The sequence below is a fragment of the Artemia sp. Qi Xiang Cuo genome, chromosome 9 (genome assembly GCF_049724085.1).
Source record: "Artemia sp. Qi Xiang Cuo chromosome 9, ASM4972408v1, whole genome shotgun sequence".
Classification (NCBI taxonomy): Eukaryota; Metazoa; Arthropoda; class Branchiopoda; order Anostraca; family Artemiidae; genus Artemia; species Artemia sp. Qi Xiang Cuo.
The window spans coordinates 28,941,324-28,966,093 of NC_142802.1; the positions used below are offsets into that span (position 1 = coordinate 28,941,324).

Consider the following 24,770-nt stretch of genomic DNA (forward strand, 5'->3'; position numbering starts at 1 on the left):
TCTTTAGCGAACATCTTAGATCATTATGCAATCTGTTTCACAATTGTCCGGGTTTGTTCAGAGTTCATTGCTCCTTAAAAGTGCCTTAGAGCTATATCATTGTGCATCTAAAGTTCGTTCAACCTCAATAGAAGATGGCTTTGATATAGTTCGTTCAACCTCAAGAGTACCCAAGGGGATGGCCTTGACATGTGCCCTGGAAAGGTGCCAAGGAACATGAGGCAAGCAAATTGATTATACCATATCTACTCATGCTTAATTTGTCGATTATTGGAAGTTCGTTTTCTCAAAAACACTGAGAATGATAGCCTCACAGATAATCTTTTAAAATCGAAGTGTTTGACAATTTTCTCTGTTCATAGATAAATAGCAAAAGAGAGCTAAAGTGAGTTCTAGTAAAAACCACAGGGCCATTTGGCGTCTCGAGGGGACCCGTAACGTTAAATCGGTAAGTTAAACAAGCATGTTCAATAGATTTCAGTTTCCAGAATGCAACTTTCTTCCTTTTTCTATTTTTAATAATCGTATTGGTCGCAAGGGGGTGCCCAATCTCCAATGAGCTATTTTATCTCTGGATTTCCAGTCTTCCAGTCTCTCAGTGTCAGAATATGCTTCGAGGTCTTATGAAAACGTAACAAGTGGAACATCAGAAAAACAACCTTAATTCATATACGTCCCGTAATCAGCGTAATGGTAGTTGCATGTATTTACCAACTTAAAAGCTTGTTCTGTGATTTCAAGTTTTCAGAGACAACGCTACATGGGTACAGCGTTGTCTATAGTAAAGAGCCATAAGGCTTCAATGTATCATTTATTTATTTATTGTTTTTCTGCCAATACCACTTTATGCGGAAGGAGTGATCGTATAAACTTCAGAGGGGTTTCATTCGATTGTGAAAGTCAGATGCCTTTTAACAGTCAAAAGCTATTTGAGGGCGACGACCCTCCTTCCCAGACCCCTTTCCCCTAAAGAAATCAGATACAATTTTGAGATAGCTAATTGTTCAAAATAGTCCAAAAGCCAAATAACCATAGCTACGGGGTCGACAAATCCCCCTCTCAGCCCCCCGGTAAGGGTCGTAAGCTATGCAAATTTTCAATTGTTTACATATTAATATAAAAAATAAAAAAAATCAGTTTTTCAAAAAATAGTACTGAACCATATTAAAGATAAGACCAGCAAAAATAAACTCATCTAGTAGTTCATATAAAACGACCAGGAATTACTATCAAAGAATAAATAGAACCAAAAACAAGCAGAAATTAGAATATAAAATCCTATCAAACATAAAGATGACAGATACTGATAAAGATAAATAGATAATTCTTAAAACGAGTAAAAATTGAATTGAATATTCGAGTCAAACATATAACGGACACAATGACTACAAGCAGAAGTTCAGCTACTGTCCCCTTCCCCATCCCCTAGCCTTACAAGTGCTAAGGCTTGTTGTGTAACTTGCAATTTATTGAAGACTATATTTTTGAACAGTGTGCTTTAATTTTTCAAAGCATTGGCAAAAAATAAACAATCACTATAATAATCAACATGACTCGAAATAACCAATGAAAATAAACTGAACACATAATATATATAATTATGATAATCCTAGAAATCTCATCAGTCAATAATTTTATTTCACTTTTTTTTTCAATGTTATAAAACAATCATAATATAACAATTCATAATCCGTACTGTGTATGCATATTTCACGTGTCATTCATATATTATTTATATCCATATTATAATTCGTAATATGTTTTCAGTAAAGAGCAAATTACGCAAAATGCCTTAGAACTTTCACAGTTTCGGCTGTGGGGGTAATGTCATCCCTGGAGGCATGGTTATTTGACCTTTAGACTATTTTGAACAAGGTAGTTATTTCCAAATTTCGGTCATTTCTTAGGAGGGGACAACTAAAAAGAGGCATGGAAGGGGGCATCCTCGGAGGCAGGGAGGGAGCACATCACTCTAACATTTCGGTATTAAAACTTTGCATAATTTACAATCCTTGCTCCAGAGGCTGTGAGGGGCAGGGCATCCCTGGAGACGACGAGGGGGCAATTTCGACTAGTGATGAGGGGAAGGGGTATCTAAAAATGGTAAGGGGAATTACTCTTCAACATAACCCTAAACACACCGTGCAAGTTTCAACTTAATATCCTCTGCTGTTTCTTAGATATTGCTGATACGCTTTTGACTGCCAGCATGCACAGAGCAGGATTTAGTCTTGTTCTAAATCTCTCTCAACATTTCACTAAGGTTTCACCTTAATACCCAAGGCCTTCTTGGATACCTAGGATCAAACATGCCTCTTGTCTCATGAAAACCTTACATGTAAGTAATGGGCAACTTTTATAACTTACAGCTCTTGTCCCAGAGGCTGTGGGGGGCTATGCAAACCCGGGAGAGATAATTATTTCACCTTTGGACTATTTTAAACAAGGTAGTTATCTCGAAACTTCGATTGGATGTCCTTAAGGGAGAGAGGGCGTAGGAGAGGTCTCGTTGCCCTCCAATAACTTTTTAGAAAAGACTCTAGAACTATCAATTTCCAATTGAATGAGTCCCTTTCGAAGTTTATACAACCTAACACTTCCATATGAAGTGGCACTGACAAAGAAAGAAACAAGCAAAAAATAATAATGCATTGAAAACTAATAGCTCTTTACTATAAGCAGAGCTAAAGCGTTTCCTCTCATAAGGTTTTTTAATTTGGATAAGGGGGCAAGTTTGATTGTGGGTCTCTAAAAAGGCTTAGGGTATTTGGGTGAAACTTCAAGGAAATACCGACAGTAATGTGCATGCTGGCTGTCAAAAGGGTGTATCAGCAATATCTAAGCAACAGCTGAGGTTGTTAAGTAAAACCTTTCTGGGTATGTTGAAGGGGATATCGAAAAGTGATCGGAGGGCAACCAGCCTCCTTGCACTTTTTAGATGTCCCATCTCCTCAACACTAACCTAATTTTCGGAAGTCATTAAGGTGAAACTTTGGGGAATATTGAGCAATATGCTGAACTAAATCAAAAGACACTATGTACATCCAGTTTATGAAAAAGGCGTATCTGTTACGTCTTAAAACAACTGAGGGTATTAAATTGAAACCTGCAGGGCGTGTTCAGGGGAATGTTCGAAAGTGATCAGAAGGCAGTCAGCCCCTCCCTACTTGTCCTGTTTAGAGATCAAAACTTTGAAAAACTAATTTTTTTCAAATTAGTCTAAAGACTTAATAACTATGCCTCCACGGATGCCAAGCCCTCCACAGCCCCCTGGGTATGATGTAATTTGCCCATTGTTAACAAGCACGATTTATCATTGGTAAAGAAAGAATGTTTGACTTGGGTGTGTCCAAAAAAGCTAAGGGAGTTGAGGTAAAACTACAAGGAATGTTGAAAAGGATGCTGAAATAAATCAAAAGGCACTGTGCGCATCCAGACAATCAACAGGGAAAATCTGTAACATCTTAGGAACAGCTAAGAGTATCAAGTTGAAACTGCCAGGGCCACTACTACTACTGTTGCTGCAGCTCCAACTACGACTAGTTGCGACTGCGGCTATAACTAATTGCGACTGAGACAATTTGTAACTGCGGCAAATTGTGACTGCGACTTCTTTCAGGAAATGTTAAGGGGAATGTTGAACAAGATCAAAACGCAGGATTTATTATTGAAAAGGAGAGGGGGCAGTTTGATCATGGGTGTGTCAAAAAACGCCTAGGGTATTAAGCTGGAATTTAGGGGGTTATTGAGGGGGTATTAAATTAAATCAAAGAGACTGTGTGCATCGAAGTTATCAAAGGGTTGATCTACAATATCTTAGGAGTGGCTAAGGGCATTAAATCGCGGCTGCGATTTTAGCTACTTGCAAGTGTGACTATTTATGAATTAGACTACGACTACTTGCAACTAAGATGGAGACTAATTATGACTACGACTACTTGCGACGACTGCTGCGACTACTTGTGACTCTGACTTCTTGCATCGTCGACTATATCTATTTACAACTTCTACTCGCTACTGAGGCTATTTGTGACTGCGAATATAAGTGACAGCGACTACCTGTGACTGTGACTATGACTACTTGCATTGGTACCTCTAACTACTTGCAACTTAAGCACTTGCTACTGTGGCTATTTGGGACTACGAATAAAAGCGACAGTGACTGCTTGTGACTGGAACTGCGACTAAAGCCTTCTTACAATTATGACTTTGACTACTGGTAACTGCGAATATTTGCTAACACGGCATCTTGCGACCATGAGTACTTGCGACTGCAAGTACTTAAGTCTGTGAAAATCAATGCAACTCAACTGCGACTGTGGCTACTTTCGACTGTAACTACTTGCAACTGCTACTGAGATTGTGACAACTTGTAACTGCAAATGCGACAACTCAAGACAGCAACAGCTACTACTTGCAACTCTAGCTCCTATTACTGCTAATACTGCTACTACTACCACGATTGTGAGTTTCACTATAAGTATATACTACTGCAAATTCTACTATTACAACTAGAACCATTGTACTAAGTGGGATTGTTGAGGGGGATGTTGCACTAGATCAAAAGACACTAAGAGCATCCAAGTCATCAAAAGGGCATATCTAGCTGTATTTCTGTTGGTCTTAGGAACTGCCACGGGTAATAAGTTGAAACTTTAATGGAGTGCTAAGGTATCCTAGTTGTCAAAACGGAATGTCTGCAACATCTCAGGAATAGCTGAGGGTATTAAGCTGAAAATTTCAGTGAAAATTGAGCAGGATGTCGAACTTAATCAAAATACAACTATGTCCATTACGGTTGTCAAAAGGGTGGATAGGCAATATCTCAGGATTGGCAAATGGTATTTAAATGAGACTTTTAGGAGATTTTGAAGTAAGTAAAAAAATACAAGGGAAATCCTGCTAGTTAAAATGGGAAAGGGATTTGTACAGTATCTCCAGAACAGTTAAGGGTATTAAGTTCAACATTTCAGATAAGGTTGAGAGGGATGTAGAACTATAAGGCACTATGTGCATCCTATAGTTCTCAGAAGGACACTATGGTTCTCAAAAGGGTGTATTTTTAATATCTCAGGAGCGGCAGATGGCATTTAGTTGAAACTTTCTGGGAATGTTGAGGGGGACGTTGAAACAAATCAAAAGACATTAATTAGAACTCATACATTATAATCGGATATTTTAACCCTTAAGCTGAAGACGCGAGGAACTGGGGAAATATTCATTATGTAAACTAAGAACAACACTCTGGCAATCAAAAAAGAACAGAAATTAATTAAAAAAAAATCCCCGAAAATAATGAGCCAGACCAGCAGAAATAAGTCCTAAGATAGTTCAAACTCATAACGACCAGGAATTATAACCAAAGAATAAATGAAACTGAAAACAAACAGAAAATAAAGTTGAAGAATATTCAAGTCAAATTTAAAACAATCAAAATTAATACAAACAGGAGTTTGCCTACTACCCCTTCCCTCCTCCCGTAGCCATATAAGTTCTAAGGCCTATTGAGTCATTTTCGCTTTACTGAGAGCAAAATATATAATGAACTTTTTTCATATTTACAACATTGAAAAATACAAAAATACAGTGAAATAGAATTTTGAATTAGTGGGATTTGCAGGAATTCAATTCATTGTATTAAGTATTTCGTTTTTATTCATTAGTTCTTACCAGTTATCTTGATTACAGTAATGATTTATTTTCGATTTTTCGTCGATGCTTTAAAAATTAAAGCAGATGGTTCGAAATACAAGCGGTATAGTTTACATAAAGCACAAATGAATCAATAAGTAACAATGGGTTTATTTAAAAAAAAAAAAAAAATATATATACATCATCGATTCCCTGAAGCAATGCTTGTGCGGGAGAAATAGGCTTTAGAACTTTTACGGTTAGGGGAGAGGGAAGGGGAAATATTAAAATCCCTGTTTGCAGTAATTTTTGTTCGTTTTAAGTTTCGATTGAATGTTCAATTTAAATTTTATTCTTTTTTTAAATTTATTATTCGTCTATAACTCTATATATTATCTTTATGTTGATATGATTATTTATTTTAATTTCAGTGCCACTTGGGTGTCATTTATTCTTTGATAGGAGTTTCTGGTTGTTATGCGTTCGAATTATTATAGGACTCTTTCTGCTAGTCTTAAGTTTAATATGGCTGTTTACGTTTCTTAGAGAAAGTTTCTTTTTTGGATTTCTTAAAAAGTTTATCCAAAGAAATAACTCATGGTAAAAATCAGGATATATTAGCTTAGAATCAAGTTCACAAGTATTTGAACAACACAAAATTTGTAGTTTTATTTTAATTTTTGTTTAGTTAGTGTGAGTGAAAATTAATGTCTCATATGATCCACCTCTGTGTGACCAAATCACCGAATAAACCTATGCAGTATTTTACGAAAGATTTAAAGTGACTCAAAGATCTAATTGTGTCACAAATTCCACAAGGAGACATTTTTATCTAAAAATCAGTTCTATTTGCGCTTTAATGAAAACTCGATAGAATCCTTCAAATATTTGCTATTGAAATGTCTGAGTCTGAATTTTTTGATCAGCTGACGAGTTGCATTTAAAAGAGCAAAGCATGGATAGAAGAAATTAGCGTTCAACTAAAATTGAATGGCTAAATTTTTTGTGGCGAATACATTTGTATTAAAATAATCATTATGTTTCTTCCTTAAAATTTGACAAGAATTCTCATTTTTGTGTGTGTTATTATGCTAAATCCCACAAAGAAGCAGTTAGTAAACACAGTCTGCTAGAGGGAACTATCATAAATTTCTAAGTATTGATTGCCAATTGCTTAAACCCCTGTAATTATTAAATAACCACTTACAAGGACTGACGGGTATTCATTTTTGACAAGATGAACTTGATTCGTGCTGACTTGCTTTTATTGGCATCTCCAGAATAGGAGGGGGAGGGGGTATAGGAGAAAACTCACTATGAAACGAGGTAAAGCTGTAAGACACCTTCTTTTATGCTCCTTTTAAAAGACATTTTTGGACCTGCTGACCTTCTTACACCCCTGGCTATGTCTAAGCATACATCGTAATAGTAATTAAATTAATTTTTTAATGCTTTTTTAATAAAAAGCCTACCTCATTACCTCTAAGTCTGCTCCTCCGTCATCTGTGTTATTTAATTGTCTGCATATTGCTTTTGATGTATTCGTAGTACTGTTCATAGGTTTTTCTTTAACCATACAGACAATTGCAAAGTTCAAGTTTATCCGGAGATGAAAGAGTATAAACGTCCCCGTCATCACCATAAGGGCCAAGCTCATTCGACATGATGGAAATAGTTTGGCTAAAAATAAATATTACTGTAAATAGAAAATAAGCAATGTCAAACAATTTGAAACTATTAGGCTGTGAAAGGAAATACTCAGGTGGATTCAGAAAAATAATAGAAAACTTCAGCATTACCATCGGAAAATGTAAAACACAATTGCCCTTTTTTATAAAAAGATTCATGGCGATGACCGGCGTTTACACCCTTGGAAAATACCCCCGTGAAAAATAAAACCCTGGGAAATACCCCCCCTTGAGAATAATGCCCTCGGAAAATACCCCCTCTGGAAAATACACCCTCCCCACGGAAAATATCCCCTGAGGAAATAATTAATATGCAGAATAAATTCTGCTCGTTTTGTGGTTTCATATTACTCATTACTTTCAGAATAACAGGATAGACCAGATATATTCCCAGAAATCATAAGGGAGTAGATATCAAACTCACATTTTGATGAGTTTTAAAAGTTTCTTTTGTACACCCTCCCCCCCCTAAAAAAACACACACTTCCTCCAAACAAAACCCCGGCTACGGCCCTGGGGAAAATATATCAGTTACTATCTCACCCCCCCCCCCTTAGAACTAACTCTGTATTTATTCTGATGGCTGAATGAGAGCTGGGATGCTTTGGCATTAAAAGGAACCCTTTGAGGTATCTTCCTCCCTCCCTAACTACAAAACAATCAGAGAACCCCATTGTAGAAGTTTAAGTGCCTTTTAAAAAAGAATTATTAAGAGTTTAAAGAATAAATATCAGTATATGTATATTAAAGTGATGATCCACGGTTATTTTTTTTTTTTAGTAAAGTGCAAATTATGTTCAGGTTTTGAGAAGGCATGGGGGTTGTTAGCCCTATACCCAGAGTTGTGGTAAATAATTTTAAATGTCGTTAATTATAAATACAAATTAGTCATACCAAAAAGTAATCAATTATTAATTGGAAATACATTGCCAGGGAAGTAGCTATCATTTAATTACAAAATATATATTTAAAATACAAATTAGTTTAGCTACAAAACACCTTTTTGTCAAAGCATACCGCTTATGATGAAAATTCTCACAAAATGCATTATCAAAGCTTGGAGTTTGCTTAAAAAAAAAGTTTTCAAACTTCTTATCTACAAGATGGCTCTGCTTTGAAATAAAAATCAAGCCCCAAACAGAGAAAAACCTTCTACGGGAACAGACGATGGTATGGCAGTATTGAACTTTTGGAAAACCCTTGCAGCGTCTGGATATTCTTTAGAGGACTTAATCGAATGGTTTTTATTGTCCATGAGCCCAAGTAACTGAACTTTAATATTACAGCCAAAAGAAGAACCTGTGCTCGTCCCAACACCATCCCTGCTGAAAGTAACAAAAAAGTCATCAGAATCGATTGTCACTTTACTGTCCTCGGCATCACAATCAGTCAACTGATCCTCAGCTTTGGCTAGCGAAATATATTTAAATTTGTCACAAATCACATCAATTGTGGTAACCATCTAATTAAGCAAAATAATTTAATATGAAATAAAACATTTATAACGCAAAAAAAATACAAGATGCAAAGTTTGGAAATACCACTTTTTATTAATATAAAAGTACGCTTACTGGGATGTGTGGGCTTGAAAAGAAAATGCTAAATAACCACTTTCCTGACTAAGTACGTAAATTGGCCGGATTAAGGCGGTTGAGATTTGATATATAAACTACGATTTTTGAAACAAGAAAAACACAAAACTATTTGCCGGGGTAAACTCTGTCCGTTTCATTTTAGACATACCTTGGAATATTGTTGGAATACTGTTGGAATGTTGTAAGTATTCAAATATCTTATTGTATCGTAGATTGCTTATAATAGTTGATTACCTGGAACCAGGAGTTCCCATGGCATATATATATATATATATATATATATATATATATATATATATATATATATATATATATATATATATATATATATATATATATATATATATATATATATATATATATATATATATATATATATATATATATATATATATATATATATATATATATATATATATATATATATATATATATATATATATATATATATATATATATATATATATATATATATATATATATATATATATATATATATATATATATATATATATATATATATATATATATATATATATATATATATATATATATATATATATATATATATATATATATATATATATATATATATATATATATATATATATATATATATCTCTCTCTCTCTCTCTCTCTCTCTCTCTCTCTCTCTCTCTCTCTCTCTCTATATATATATATATATATATATATATATATATATATATATATATATATATATATATATATATATATATATATATATATATATATATATATATATATATATATATAGACTGTGTAATTTTGATAGCATAAATAAAAGTATTATATTGTAACCAATCTCTATACAACCTTACTTAAGCTTCTCGAGTAATTTCAAGTCGCTATGCTCAAGGTAATTAGTGGGACAAAATCCTTGGGACACGCTACCGAGTTTACTCTCCCTCGGACCTTAACTATACCCCCTACAAGGGGCGTAATAAGGTACCAACCGAAATCTACGTTATACCAGCTGGTGGGCAACCTTACTTTACTACAACTGGTGGCATTGCGGAAATTACTGGGTCGAGAAGACTAAATAAAAGTTGAATATTAAAACAAAAATGGCTTTACCAGATGACAAAATGGTTTCCCTATCAACGGCGCTTGAAATTGCCAAAACTATACCAGATACGTGGGAATTTTGAATTTCGATGAGTTCATCGGAAAATTAAAAATTTTTGACGAATTAACAGATACGTTTGAAAATAAGGTCAAAGAGCGATGCTTTGCAGCTAGATTAATGGGAAGTGCGCTTAAACATTTTGAGTCAGTTTAAGAAAAAGAGCCAAAGGACATTAGCACTCTAATAGAATCTTTTAAAACAAGGTTCACAGAAACGAGTGTTTCCGAAAGAATAAGAACAGAGGTAGTTACATTCAATGCCTGAACTAGTATTAGGGAGTATGCAAACAAAATTTGCCGGTCTGTGTGCTTACAGTTGGAAAAAGGCGGAAGTGACGAGACGGTACAAAAAGTACAATTACATACTTTTACACAGCGGCTACCATAAAAAGCTACTAAGGTTAATATTATCACGGAAACATTAAAATCTCGAGCAGGCTATAGTCCTAGTAGAAACAAAGGTAAAAACTGACGAGGTTATGAAAAAGTTTGATCAGATGTCAATAAATAGCACAGGAAACGAAGAAAATGTAAACTATGTAAGGGGGCAAAAGCGTCTGAAATTTGTGGAGATAGAGCGTAAACCAAAAACGCGCGAGGAAGGCCAAAATCTATCACCATGGACTGACCCCTACCCATTTGATGACCAATCCCATGGTATTAGATCCTTAATGTCTTGGAATACCAAGCGTTGTGGAAACCCCCCTCCTCCTCCTCCTGAAGACAATAGTAGAGCAAATAGTGACAGGTCAACAACATACAGAAATAGCTATAGACCCATGCGCAACGGCAGATCACCAAGCAATATAGAAAAAGATTCAATTACTATTATTGTGGCAAACCACATCACTATGCGGCAGATTGTTGGCATAGAATTCATAAGGAAGGCCCAAAATACAAACACAAGACACCAGTTCAGAGTACAGGGTGGCAGAAATTCAAAAAGGCAGGGAACAATCAATACTTGGCAAGCACTAGATGATATTCCTGAACTTATCCCTAGGAATCAAACGGTAAACAACACCCAGGGTCAAAATAGTAACACGAAAGAGAACTGAGAAAGCCCCCAAAACTTTTGGACAAATGATAGTGGACATTTAAACGGAGGAACCAGCCTGTAAGGGTCGACAGAGCTGCACCTTTTCAAAGACCCCTACATAGTTTAGAATTTTGTGATACGGATATAAAAATAATTTACCGATTTTGTGTTGTTTTAAAATTGAATGTTTCAAAAATTTACCGTGTTTACTTGATACAGGTGCGTTAAAATCCTCAATTCGAGAGGAGATTTTTAAGAGGTTTCCCCCTAGTGTAAAAAATCACGTAAGCAGATGCCAAAATACCCTGACATCGGTAACAGGTCACAAACAGACAATTTTGGGTGAATGTCAATTAGAATGTCACCTCTGCCAGCCCAAACACTCGAACCTCAAACCGTTGACACCCTAACACAAAATAAACACAGTCACTTAAAAAAAAGAGAACATTATACGACGGGAAAACACACAGACAATGAACGGAAGCCTACTTTCCTTGCTTTCAAAACGAAGAGTTATCAAGAGTATTTCCGTTTTAAGTAGATAAGCGCTTTCATGGACTCTGCTAAATACTTTAGATATTCCATTGAAAGTAATAATTAGGCTGGAAACTGCCGAAACTTTTAAATTTTTAAACCAGTAATTGATGCGTATTTAAGACAAAATATCACGTAAAAAAACAAAAAAAAACAAAACAAAAACAATCCAATATATTTGCGTTTTAAGAACCCAGAAAATTAATAAACGCCGTTATATGGAAAAATTTGGCAAATTTGGAAAAATAAATCATTAATCGTAAGGATAGCCAACCCCCATCCCTTAAACATGGATATAGGGAATATTTTTGCTTGAAAAATCTGATAAATAAAACAAGAGAGGTATAAATATAGGTTTAAACAGGGCCTAATTTCGTATGTCCTAATCTAGATCTTTGTATAAATAAGTACAAGATTAGTACAAGATTTTTGTACTAAAATAGTACAAATAAGTGGCATATTATGTTAGAGGGAATTCTTAGTGGACAAGGGCATACCCTAGGCCGTAATAATCATTGTTCTTCAGAATCTATTAGAATTATCTTTCGAAGAAAATAAGTAATGTTTTCAGAGAGTGGGAAAACCGCATAAATTAGATGATAAAATTTGTTATGGTGATGGCAATGGCCGCGCACTTTAAAGATTCGCCAACTTTCCTTTAAATTGATACACGGATATGGAGACGAATTTAAAAAAAGACAGCTTAAGCAAACGAACGGTGTATAAAAAGGAACAAAATACGAAGACAAGGAAAAAAGAAAACCTTTGAGGTAGGGCCACCTTCTTGAAAATGGAAAGAGACCAAGAAAAGAATATGGCCACAAATAAAGTTTTCCTATAAATAATTAATTATTGTGTACAGGTTCATAACAGTCTTATCAGCTGTAGCTGATGAGAAGAGAACCTAGAAACTTTATATTGAGCTACCGAAAGCAGCCCGTGGTAAGCGAATCTCCAAGCAGAAGCAAAATTCATTGGTAGTATCATGGCAGGTAAAAAGTCGAATAGCCAAACTTGGAGCCTTATCAAATCTAATTCCTAAACTTAGCCTTGTCCCGTAAGGACATAAAAGCTACAAAATAGAAAGGGCCAAAAATCCTAAGACACTTAAAAACCTCAGAAATCGCTATAAAGATACTGACAGAGAGAGAGCTGAACTTAATTTCTGAGAAAATTTGTTAAATAAAGAACAAAAGAAAAAGTTGGAATAGAAAGATTAAAAATATGCGAATAATAAATGTATACAGAAATATATATAGAATAATAAATGTATATAGTGGTAACTAATGTTATTGAGGAAATGTATGGTTATGAATGTATTTTGCAAACCTTTAAATATGGAATTTTTATCGTTCGAAATTGCAAATATATAACTTTTAATAACAAAGTCTTGTTGTAAGAACTGTTGCTAAGACCTTAAGAAAAGGCTAATCTCCGTTCTCTGTTATCGTCTTAAAATCTATTTGTTAGAGTTGACGTTTCCTTCATATATAAATAGCGGATACAATATTTACCTGAGTAAAATCACATTAAAAAAAAGTGAATAGTCCCTAATAGGCATAATTAAACAACTCCCAGGAAAAGCCTTATTTTTGTCTGTACAAAAGCGGCAGGAAACAATGTATTTTTATGCGGTGGTTACGCCTAGTGACTTATCTGATTGTATGTCTAGTTTGATCTATATAAAATTTTTACCAAGAATAAATATTGCAGTAATTAAATAAATTGTAAGGGTACATAATTATTGTTTGTTTTTAAACAATTAAGTTATGTATCAACATAACTTATGTCAGTATAAATTATCTATGTAAATATATTGAATTGGTATTTCGAGTACTTTTGTTTTTGTTAAAAAGAAATCTTGCTTATTGTGTTTGTTCAAAATATAATCTGTCTTACTGGTTACGTAAACAGTTAACAAAGTATTAATTGGAATTAATTCCAATACTTATTTATATATCATGTTTTATTTTTCATAAGTAACTTTTAAGTTTTAACCAGGGTTTTTTAGTAGTTGTAATGTTCTAGCTAAGTTTTGTGACACCTGGTCAATGCATAAATCTTTTTAAATATTAATGCTAGATATATGTATATATATATATATATATATATATATATATATACATATATATACATATATATATATATATATATATATATATATATATATATATATATATATATATATATATATATATATATATATATATATATATATATATAATATATATACCTAGACTGTGTAATTTGATGGCATAAATAAAAGTATTATTTTGTAACCAACCTCTATACAACCTTATTTAAGGTTGTCCCCCTGTAGTATGTCAAGTGCCCTGACGACAGGCTTAGTTACCTTGGTATACTCTTCAAGAAACTGAATCTCAATCACTTTCAACTTTGGTAGGTTTAGTTTGGGGCAAACCTGTCCAATCTTGTCACATACACCGAAAATGTTTTTCACAGTATTATGTTGAGAATTTCTTTGAGCCAAGACTTGCCCATGGTTTTTGAAAGCTTTTTTCTCCACAGTTACAAGAGGCCGCATTTCTTCAATTATGTATTCCACTATGGGATCATCAATTCGCCTCTGAGAAAGTTTACTTGGCTATTTCTCAAAGAAATCTCTGCTTGGAGTCTTTTTTTTTTAGGAGGCTGTTCTATCATGGCTTCAGAATCCAAGCTGCTGCAATCTTCAGATTGACTTGAAGGTTTGAGACCTTCTCTTGACTCTGACGTTTCGGACTCATTACCGTCAAGAATGTCTGTGAAAACGCGTATTTTCTTCTTTTTTTTTTCTCCTGGATCTCCATGTACTTAAAGAATTTTAAGTCAGTAACAGATGAACACGTTAGAAAATGAAACATTTTAAGACCCCTACACCTACCTGACAAATATTCAAATTTTTCTGTTACAAAACAAGGCAAAGTAGTCTAACGTTAGGGAAGTAGACGACCAAAAGCCTCTTCTTCAGGCTTACATGCACCGGCACATCTGAACTAATGAAACAAGATTATGATAAGATAATTATGAACATAGTTATGACCCAAGATTTGGGACAACTTTTAATAAGAGATTTTGCCTGAATCTCCTTACAGTTTGCACATCCACATTTTAATCTGAGTCTTCTTAAGAGATTCCGTTGCAATCTGCATCCAAGAGACCCACACATTAAATCATTATCTGAATTAAAAGTTATTTCAATTCTCAAAACTTGCTTTTAATGTTGAAGGAATAAGTCTAAAATTGATTTCAGCTTTAGGAGAGAAAAAAACAAACTATTATGAAAAGAGTCACGACCAGTAGTGAAAAAACTGGCAAGTAGACATTTACAAGTCTACTTGCCATCAGATGGTATGAAGTTGACTATTTTTGCGCTTATTATTTGTCTCATCTCCTCATAAGTTTCTGTTATAGCCCGATGTTATTATTTGGCTGATAAGAAGTAAAAGCTTAAAGTATTGACTAAGATTTTAATAGCTTCTCAAAAATGGCTTTTTGACTTGTGTTCCACCTAATTTTAGTGCCTTGGAGTTTTCATGACACGGATATTATACTTTTTAGTTTAATTTTGGTAAAATTAGTACTCAGTCCAGTTCCGTTAAAACACCTTTAAATGTTTTCCTTACTTCAAAAGACTGAATACTATGAATACTATTACTTCAAAAGACTGAATACAATGACGACCAATGAAAAATTTTCCCTTGGCTACTGAACTTTTGCTTTTTTTATATATACCTACTCTACAAACATAGATGGCCTCTAGGGCAGTGTTGTTATGGGTCTTCTTCTAAATTTATTTGGCAATAGAATAAGATTTTGATCTCTTAGTGTCAAACGTTTTCAGTAAAGAACTGAAAAAAATTCAAATGAATTTACTGAAAAAAATATGTATTGTCAGTTTAATGTACATTAGCCAATATTTATTCCATAAAATCTTAATTAATTTTTGATTTCTTAAGGTTATAAAAGTGAAAACATTAAAAAAAATTTTTTGAATAAAGTACAAATTATATTCTGGCTTTTAGAAAGCATAGGGTTTAGAACCCTACTCAGATTAATTTCTGCTCGTTTTGAGTTTGACATATTTTAATTTATGTTTGTTTTGGGTTTCATTTGTTTATTGATACTAATTTGTGGTAGTTGTATGCTTGGTAGATTATTTGATTCTATTTCGTTCTTTAAACTGACCATATACATTTTTTTCAGTAAATTCATTTGAATTTTCTTCAGTAAAATACAAATTATATTCTAGCTTTTAGAACGCATTGGGTTTAGAGCCCTACTCATATTAATTTTTGCTCGTTTTGAGTTTGACTTATTTTAATTTCTGTTTGTTTCGGGTTTCATTTATTTATTGATACTTACTTTTGGTAGATGTATGCTTGGGGGATTATTTGATTCTAGTTTTGTTCATTTTTGGTTTTAAGGAGTTATTAACTTTTTTTTTGAAAAAATTGTGTTGTGGAAAAAGTTTTTTTTAATTAATTTCTGTTCTTTTTATATTGACAGTTTTTTTTTTCAGGGAGAGAGACAAAGCCTCTTCTAAATTTAAACAACCATCCCTTCCTGGGCATAACTTACAATCCTCGCCTCTTATCTGTGGGGTTTGTTTCAACCCCAAAAGCCAGGTTATATGATATTTAGACTATTTTGAATAGAAAGGCTGTCTCAAAATTTCTATTAGATGCATTTTCTATAAATCTGATGATATTTATTCCTTAAAATCTTAACTAATTTTCTATTTCTTATAGTTATAAAAGTGAAAACATTTAAAAGAATTTTTATCAATAAAGTAATTATTATATTCTGGCTTTTAGAAAGCATAGGGTTTAGCATTAACCCCTGTTTTCATTCTGTTTTGTATTAACTTTCCGTCGAAGACTCCAAAGCCAGTCTAATCCTTTCATCCTAGGACATGCTGATATCAGATATCTAATGTCAGCTGATATCTAAATAAGCCATGAATTTTAATTAGTGAAACAAAAGTAAGTTTTAAAATCATAATTAACATATTTATTCTGAATTTTTCTAGTACGGCCATATCTAATATCATGTTTATCTAATTTATGTTCGTTTTGTATTCATTCTGGTAAAAAAGAGAAAAAAATAATGATAAGTTAAATTTAAACAAAATAAATTGAAAATTAAAGTACATTAATTAAAATCGATATTTGAATTGGCCTAGAATTTTAAATTAGTTCCTTGATCCGAGTTTTTATGTCAACAGCAAAAAGATCAGAAAAATGTTTGAAAGACAATTCTTTCACAATTAATAAAAAATTCATTATATTCGGTTATAAAACTTGAATTATTGATCTAAAATGAAATCTCTCCAGTCAACTTTTAGCTCACAGACAGCTAACATTGCTATAATATATTGATAGGCCAAAATGTCATACTCAAATGTAAGCATATCTAATTGTATTATTTATTATTTTTTCCTTTCGAGCAGGGCACTTTGTATCGAAGAAGTTGTCGCAGAAACTTCGAAAAGGGCTCATTCAATTGGAAGTGGGAGTGGCTTGTGCCCTTTTTAAAAGTCGAAAGTGATTGGAAGGCAACTAACACCCCTTCCACGCCCACCATTTCCCGAAACACATCCAATCAAAATTTTCAGATTGCCATTTTGTTCAGCGTAGTTGATTTCCAGATAGAAATTATATTTTTGAGGAGAACACTCCCCCACGACCTTCAGGGCCAGGGTTGTAAGTTATGCCCTGGGGGCACATAAGTTTTTTTTTATAAAAGGCATTGTCGTAGAAACTTCAAAAAAGGCTCATTCGATTGGAAATTCAAAGGGATAGTGCCCTTTTTAATAGTCGAAAGTGATTGGGGGGCAACTAACTCCCCTTTCACGGCCACCTTTTCCATAAACACATACAATCAAAATTTTGAGATAGCCATTTTATTCAACGTAGTTTTAAGTTCTGGAAATTAGGTCTTTGAGGATGACAACCCCCCCCCCCCCCCACACAGCCCTCAGGGTAAGGGTTGTAAGCTATGCCCTGAGGGCACATAAGGTTTTTATAGAACGCGTTGTCGCAGAAACTTCAAAAAGGTCTCATTCGATTGGAAATTGAAATGGCTAGTGCCCTTTTTAATAGTCGAAAGTAATTGGAAGGCAACTAACAAACCTTCCACGACCACCATTTTCCCAAACACATCCAATCAAAATTTCGAGATAGCCATTTTGTTCCACGCAATTTAAAGTTCAGGAAATTATATATTTGAGCAGGACAACCCCCCCCCCCACAGTCTTCAGGGGAAGGGTTATAAGTTATGCCCTGGGGGTATATAAGTTTTTATTGAAATCTTTGTCGCAGAAACTTCGAAAAGGGCTCATTCGATTGGAAATTCAAAGATCTAGTGCCTTTTTAGTAGTTGAAAGTGATTTGAGGGCAACTAACCCCCCTCTTACGGCCACCTTTTCCCCAAACACATCCAATCAAAATTTTTAAATAGCCGTTTTGTTCAGCGTAGTTGATTTCCAGATAGAAATTATGTTTTTGAGGAGGAAACTCACCCACAGCCCTCAGGGCAAGGGTTGTAAGTTATGCCCTGGGGACATATAATTTTTTTTGATAGAACGCGTTGTCGTAGAAACTTCAAAAAGGGCTCATTCGATTGGAAATTGAAATGGCTAGTGCCCTTTTTAATAGTCGAAAGTTATTGGAAGGCAACTAACACCCCTTCCACGCCCACCATTTCTCCAAACCCATCCAATCAAAATTTTTAGATATCCATTTTGCTCCACGCAGTTGAAAGTTCTGGAAATTGTACCTTTGAGCAGGACATTGCCCCCAGAGTCTTCAGGGCAAGGGTTATAAGTTATACCCTGGGGGCATATAAGGTTTTTATTGAAATCTCTGTCGTAGAAACTTGAAAAAATTCTCATTCGCTTGGGAATTTAAAGGGCTAGTGCCATTTTTAATAGTCAAAAGTGATTTGGGGGCAACTAACCCCTTTCTCACGCCCATCTTTTCCCCAAACACATCCAATCAAAATTTTTAGATAGCTGTTTTGTTTCATGTAGTTTAAAGTTCAGGAAATTATACCTTTGAGCAGGACACTCCCCCCCAGAGCCTTCAGAGCAAGGATTATAAGTTAATCCTTGGGGTCATATAAGATTTTATTGAAATCTGTCGTAGAAACATGAAAGAGCTCTTTTGATTGGATATGCAAAGGACTAGTGCCCATTTTAATAGTCTAAAGTGATTTGAGGGTAACTAACCCCCCTCTCACGCCAACATTTTCCCCAAACACATCCAATAAAAAATTTTAGATAGCCATTTTATACAACGTAGTTGAAAGTCTTGGAAATTAGGTCTTTAAGGATGACAACCCCCTCCCCCCAACAACCCTCAGGGCAAAGGTTGTTAGTTATGCCCTTGGAGCAAATAAGGTTTTTATAGAAAGCGATGTTGTAAAAACATCAAAAAGGGCTTATTCGATTGGAAATTGAAAGGACTAGTGCCCTTTTAATAGTCGAAAGTGATTGAAGAGCAAATAACCCCCCTTTCGCGCCCACCATTTCCCCAAACACGTCCAATCAAAATTTTGAGATATCCATTTTGTTCAACTTAGTCGAAAGTTTGGGAAATTAGGTCTTTTAGGACGATAACCCCCTCAGAGCCCTCAGTACAATGGTTGTAAGTTATGCCCTGGGGGCTAGTAAGGTTTATATAGAAAGTTAGTGCAGAAATTTCAAAAAGGGCTCATTTGTTTGGAAATGAAAATTTCCCTTTAGTGAGCGGGGAATAATTAACCCATCTCCCACACCCACCATTTCCCCAAACACATTCAATCAAAGTTTAGAGATAGCCATTTTGTTCAACGTAGTTGAAAGTTCTGGAAATCATGTATTTAAGGATGACAAACCCCCAGGGCCCCCAGGGCAAAGGTTGTAAGTTATGCCCTGGGGGCATTTTAGGTTTTTATAGTTAGAGTTGTCGTAAAAACTTCAAGAGGGGCTCATTGAAATCGGAATTGAGAGAGCTAGTGCCCTTTTTAATAGTCGAAAGTGATTGGAGGGTAACTATCCACCCTCTCAAGCGCACCATTCCCCTAAACACATCCAATGAAAATTTTCAGATATCCATTGTGTTCAACGTAGTAGAAAGTTCTAGAAATTTGGTCTCTAAGGGTGACAACCCCCCCCCCCAAGCCCTCAGGGCAAGGGTTGTAAGTTATGCCCTGGGGGCATATAAGGTTTTTATTAAAAGCGTTTTCGTAGAAACTTCAAAAGGGCTCATTTGATTGGAAATTGAAAGGGCTAGTGAGTTTTTTAATAGTTGAAAGTGATGGGAGACCGACTAACACCCCTCTCACGCCCACCATTTTCCAAAACACATCCAATAAAAATTTTGAAATTGCCATTTTGTTTAACGTAGTTGAAACTTCTGAAAATTATGTCTTAGAGGATTACAACCACTCTCACAGCCCTTAGGGTCAGGGTTGTAATTTATGCCCTGGGGGCATATAAGGTGTTTATAGAAAGCATTGTCGTAGAAACTCAAAAAGGGCTCATTCGATTGGAAATGATTGGAAATTTTGATTAGATGTTTGGGGAAATGGTGGGCGTGGAAAAGGTGTTAGTTGCCGTCCATTCACTTTCGACTTTTAAAAAGGGCACTAGCCATTTCAATTTCCAACCGAATGAGCCCTTTTTGAAGTTTCTACGACAACGCGTTCTATATAAACCTTATATACCCCCAATTTTGATTCGATGTGTTTGGGAAAATGGTGGGCGTGGAAGGGATGTTAGTTGCCTTCCAATTACTTTCGACTATTAAAAAGGGCACTAGTCATTTCAATTTCTAATCGAATGAGCCCTTTTTGAAGTTTCTACGACAAAGCCTTCTAAAAAAACCTTATATGCCCCCAGGACAAAACTTACAACCCTTGCCCTAAGGGGTGTTAGGGTGGTCGTCTTCCTATAAAAAAAACATAATTTCCAGAACTTTCAACTACGTTAAATAATCTGGCTACCTCAAAATTTTGATTGGATGTGTTGGGGGAAAAGGTGGGCGTGAGAGGGGGATTAGTTGCCGTCCAATCACTTTCGACTATTAATAAGGGCACTAGCCCTTTGGATTTTCAATCGAAAGAGCCTTTTTTGAATTTTCTACGACAACACCTTCTATAAAAACCTCATATGCCCCCAGGTCATAACTTACAACCCTTGTCCTGAAGGCTTTGGGGGACTGCCTCCTCAAAAACATAATTTCTATCTGAAAATCAACCACAATGAACAAAATGGCTATCTCAAAATTTTGATGGGATGTGTTTCGGCAAATGGTGGGCGTGGAAGGGGTGTTAGTTGCATTCCGATCACTTTCGACTATCAAAAAGTCCACAAGCCAGTCCAATTTCCAATTGAATGAGCCCTTTTCGAAGTTTCTACGACAACTTCTTCAATACGAAGTGCCCTGCTGTAAAGGAAAAAAATTATAAATAATACACTGTACCAACATCGTTCTTATATACCCTCAGGGCATAACTTAAAACCCTTTCCCCGAGGGCTGTGGGGGAGTATCCTCCTCAAAGACATATTTTCTATCTGGAAATCAACTACGCTGAACAATATGGCTATCTCAAAATTTTGATTGGCTGTGTTTGGGGGAATGATGGGTGTGTGTGGGGGGGGGGGGGGCTAGTTGCCCTCCAATCACTTTCGACTATTAAAAAGGGCCCTAGTCCTTTGAATTTCCAATCAAATGAGATTTTTTTGAAGTTTCTATGACAACTTCTTCTATAAAAACCTTATATGCCCCCAGGGCATAACTTACAACCCTTGCCCTGAGGGCTGTGGGGGAGTTTTCTCCTCAGAAACATAATTTCTATCTGGGAATCAACAATGCTGATAAAAATGGCTATCTCAAAATTTTGATTGGATGTGCTTTGAATAATAGTTGGTCCGGATGGGGTGTTAGTTGCCCAAGTGTCAGTTTTACCTATTACGTAGGGCAATAACAATTTCAATTTCAAATTTAATGAGCCCCTTTCAAAGTTTCTAGGACAACTTCTTTGTTACGAAGTGACCTGGACTAAAGGAAAAAAAAAATAGTACATTGTGCCAATATGGTTCTTATATGCCCTCAGGTCAAAACTTAAAAGCATTGCCCTGAAGGTTGTAGGGGATTGTCCTCCTCAAAAGCATATTTTCTATCTGGAAATCAACTATGCTGAACAAAATGGTAATCTCAAATTTTGATTGGATGTGTTTGGGGGAATGACTGGTGTGGGGGGGGGGGCTAGTTGCCCTCCAATCACTTATGACTATTAAAAAGGGCACTAGTCCTTTGAATTTCCAATCGAATGAGCCTTTTTTGAAGTTTCTACGACAACGCCTTCTATAAAAACCTTACATGCCCCCAAGGCATAACTTACAACCCTTGCCCTGAACGCTGTGGGGGAGTGTCCTCCTCAAAATCATAATTTCTACGAGGAAATCAACTACGCTGAACAAAATGGCTATCTCAAAATTTGGATTAGATGTGTTTCAGGAAATGGTGGGCGTGGAAGGGGTGTTAGTTGCCTTCCAATCACTTTTGACTATTAAAAAGGGCACAAGCTACTCCTTGTGCCGTTTTCGCCAACTCCTTCGATACGAAGTACCCTGGTATGGAAAAAAAAATACATTTTGCCAACATCGTTCTTTACTTAGGCAGCGCTATTGCGCTGCCTATGATTATTATAAAACTGTTTATTGTTATTGTTTAAATCCTGTCCTTTTTAATTGACTTTATCTCATTATATGTAACATTTCTAGTCAATATCTTTATTTTCAAAACTGCTTTAGTTTCACATTGTAACTGAGAAGCATTTGACAGTGAAATGTTTTAGTCAGCAATTTTCTTCTCTTTTTCGGCTGGATGCCTTCTGTGGTGCGAAAACTTCTCAAATTTCATATTTTTTGGTTGGTTGCTTTCTGTAGAGCGAAAATCCCTCAAATTTCCCACCAGAACTTCTTAATTCAATTGAAATTGCTGATTTGCCACCTCATGAGTTAAAACTACAGAATAACATGATAATTATGCTAATACTTAATTCGAGAATCACATATATACAAGCCTACCACGTGCCAAGTGCCACGTGGTACTATATATTGTTATTACAACTCCTTTTAGAGATTTGGTTGGCCTTAGATAGGGCAGCTCATCACTTACAATTCGCTACCACAAACTGTTTGGTAATAACTATTTGTGCAATGACATCACATGAGAATGTCAGAAGAGAGAGACAGAGGGGGGGGGGCAATTTTTTTCAAAGCCTAGGGACGGGGATGTTTTTTTCTTTTTTTTCCCAATGGGAATATAAAAACGACATTTTTTTTGAACCTGGAGGGGGGGGACAAACAAAATCTAATGGTAAGATTAAAACTTATTAACTGAAGAACATTCCCTTAGTAATTTCAGAATGATCTTGAGTTAAAAGAGACAACTCATGTCTATATTTGCGAGGCTTGAAGAAAGGTGCTGGAGGGGTGAAAAAGTAGACCGAATATGTGTTTGAGGTATTTATATATTTTTTTATGCGTCTACAATACAATATTTACTACAGAAAGGCAAACAATAAGCTCAGAAATCCTTACAAACCAATTATGGTCAAAATCTTGAAGGAGGTACAGCATGTGGGCAATACACAGGTGGTAAGGGTTTTAGAAGAGGAATGAACCCCAGGATCCCTCAAAGGGCCCTTCAATCATTCAAAATGAAAACCTTTGCATAACTAAGTCTTTTACATGCTATGATGTTACAGACTTTGTTAAATACGTAATTAACTCGTTTTGATTTTGAATGCCTTTATTACCGAAGCAGTCTCAAATTTGCCGTTCGTTCCATTTTGGGCCCTTGCTCAAACTGCCTAACAAATTACATAATCTCAAGGGGCAATTTTGGTTCTTTCGACCGTTTTGAATAAAATAGCCGTCTTAAATTTTCATCTGATTTCGTCTTGCGAGACTTTTCCATAGGAACATGTTTTTCACATAATCTTCTTACATAACAATTTATCTTTTAAACTAATTTAAATGTACAAGCATTTTTAAAAATAAGTTTATCACCAGGCCATGATAATTCAGAGAATATGACGAAAGTGGAGGTTTTTACAAGGTTACTTTTAACTAATTGAAGTGTACGTGTATCACGTAGGACACCTTCGCTACCAGATGATAAAAATTTAAATAGTCGGTATTTTCTTCTTAGCTCTTTGGCAAGGTAAATTGGCAAGAGGATTTTAAACTAATTTAGACGTACGTGAATAAATGTTGAATCACTTAATGCAATTTAAAGCGAAGAGTTTTTTTTTTCTGTGACGAGTGGGACAAAGTATTTGGCCATCCTGTTAATATCCACATTCTTGGGTAATTTTTCTCGGTTCCCAAAATTTGAGCAGGTATTAAAAATGATTGACGCCAATTGGAGTGGGGGGAATAACCTCCAAGATTTTTGTGCTCTTCTAGATTTCAAAAACCACATTTTTTTTCGAATTTTCATTGAAAAAAGGCTTTGTTTGGTACTTTCACTCGGAAAAATCGAAAAACATAGAAATTACCATCCACCAGATTTTGAAAACCCATTTTTGTCCCCCCCCCTCTAATTTCAGTAAATTGACACCACTATTAAACAGTTCCAAATATTGAGCTCAGTAATATTTTGCTTTTATTTAACTGGGTGCACCATTTAACAATCACATCATCGATATTGGTTTAACAAAGGTATCCCTATGCATAGAAAATGGGGGAGGGGTAGGGCACAAAATATGGATTACAAGACTGATATTTAATATCTATCTGTCCGTTTAGGGTCAATTTAGCCAGGCGTATCATATCCTATCCGAACCATGGCCTGAATTTTTAATTGTTTTTTTTTTATTTATTTGTTAAGAACCACGTTTGAAACCAAACAGTTTGTGGTAACAAACTGTAAGTAAGGAGTGACGCTGCTCAATAGTACCCGAAATTCTAGGAAACAGAATCTAGATAACAATAGATACATCAAAAGAATCAAATTTTGATGTTTATTCAAAATGTATAAAATTCATCAAGTTTAACATTACCCATCAAAAGTTACGAGCATGAGGAAATTTGTACGACTTTCGAAAAAAAGGGGGGACAACCCCAAAACATCAAGTTAT

At 35.1% G+C, this 24,770-nt stretch overlaps 1 protein-coding gene across 6 annotated transcripts in view; it reads right to left on the reverse strand.

The window, feature by feature from the left end:
- The window catches only part of LOC148948535 (sialin-like), a 144,594-nt gene that overhangs the window by 102,419 nt on the left and 17,405 nt on the right, over positions 1-24,770 (reverse strand). For 3 of the 6 annotated variants that reach the window (XM_089093967.1, XM_089093966.1, XM_089093969.1), the window contains exon 2: positions 7,112-7,311. The exons of 1 other annotated variant lie outside the window; for it this stretch is intronic. In XM_089093967.1, the coding sequence (XP_088950093.1) occupies positions 7,112-7,311 (200 nt within the window). Of the gene's footprint in view, positions 1-7,111; positions 7,312-11,300; positions 11,518-24,770 lie in introns of those variants that run through there. 2 more of the 6 variants (XM_089093968.1, XM_089093971.1) reach the window with 2 other exon arrangements.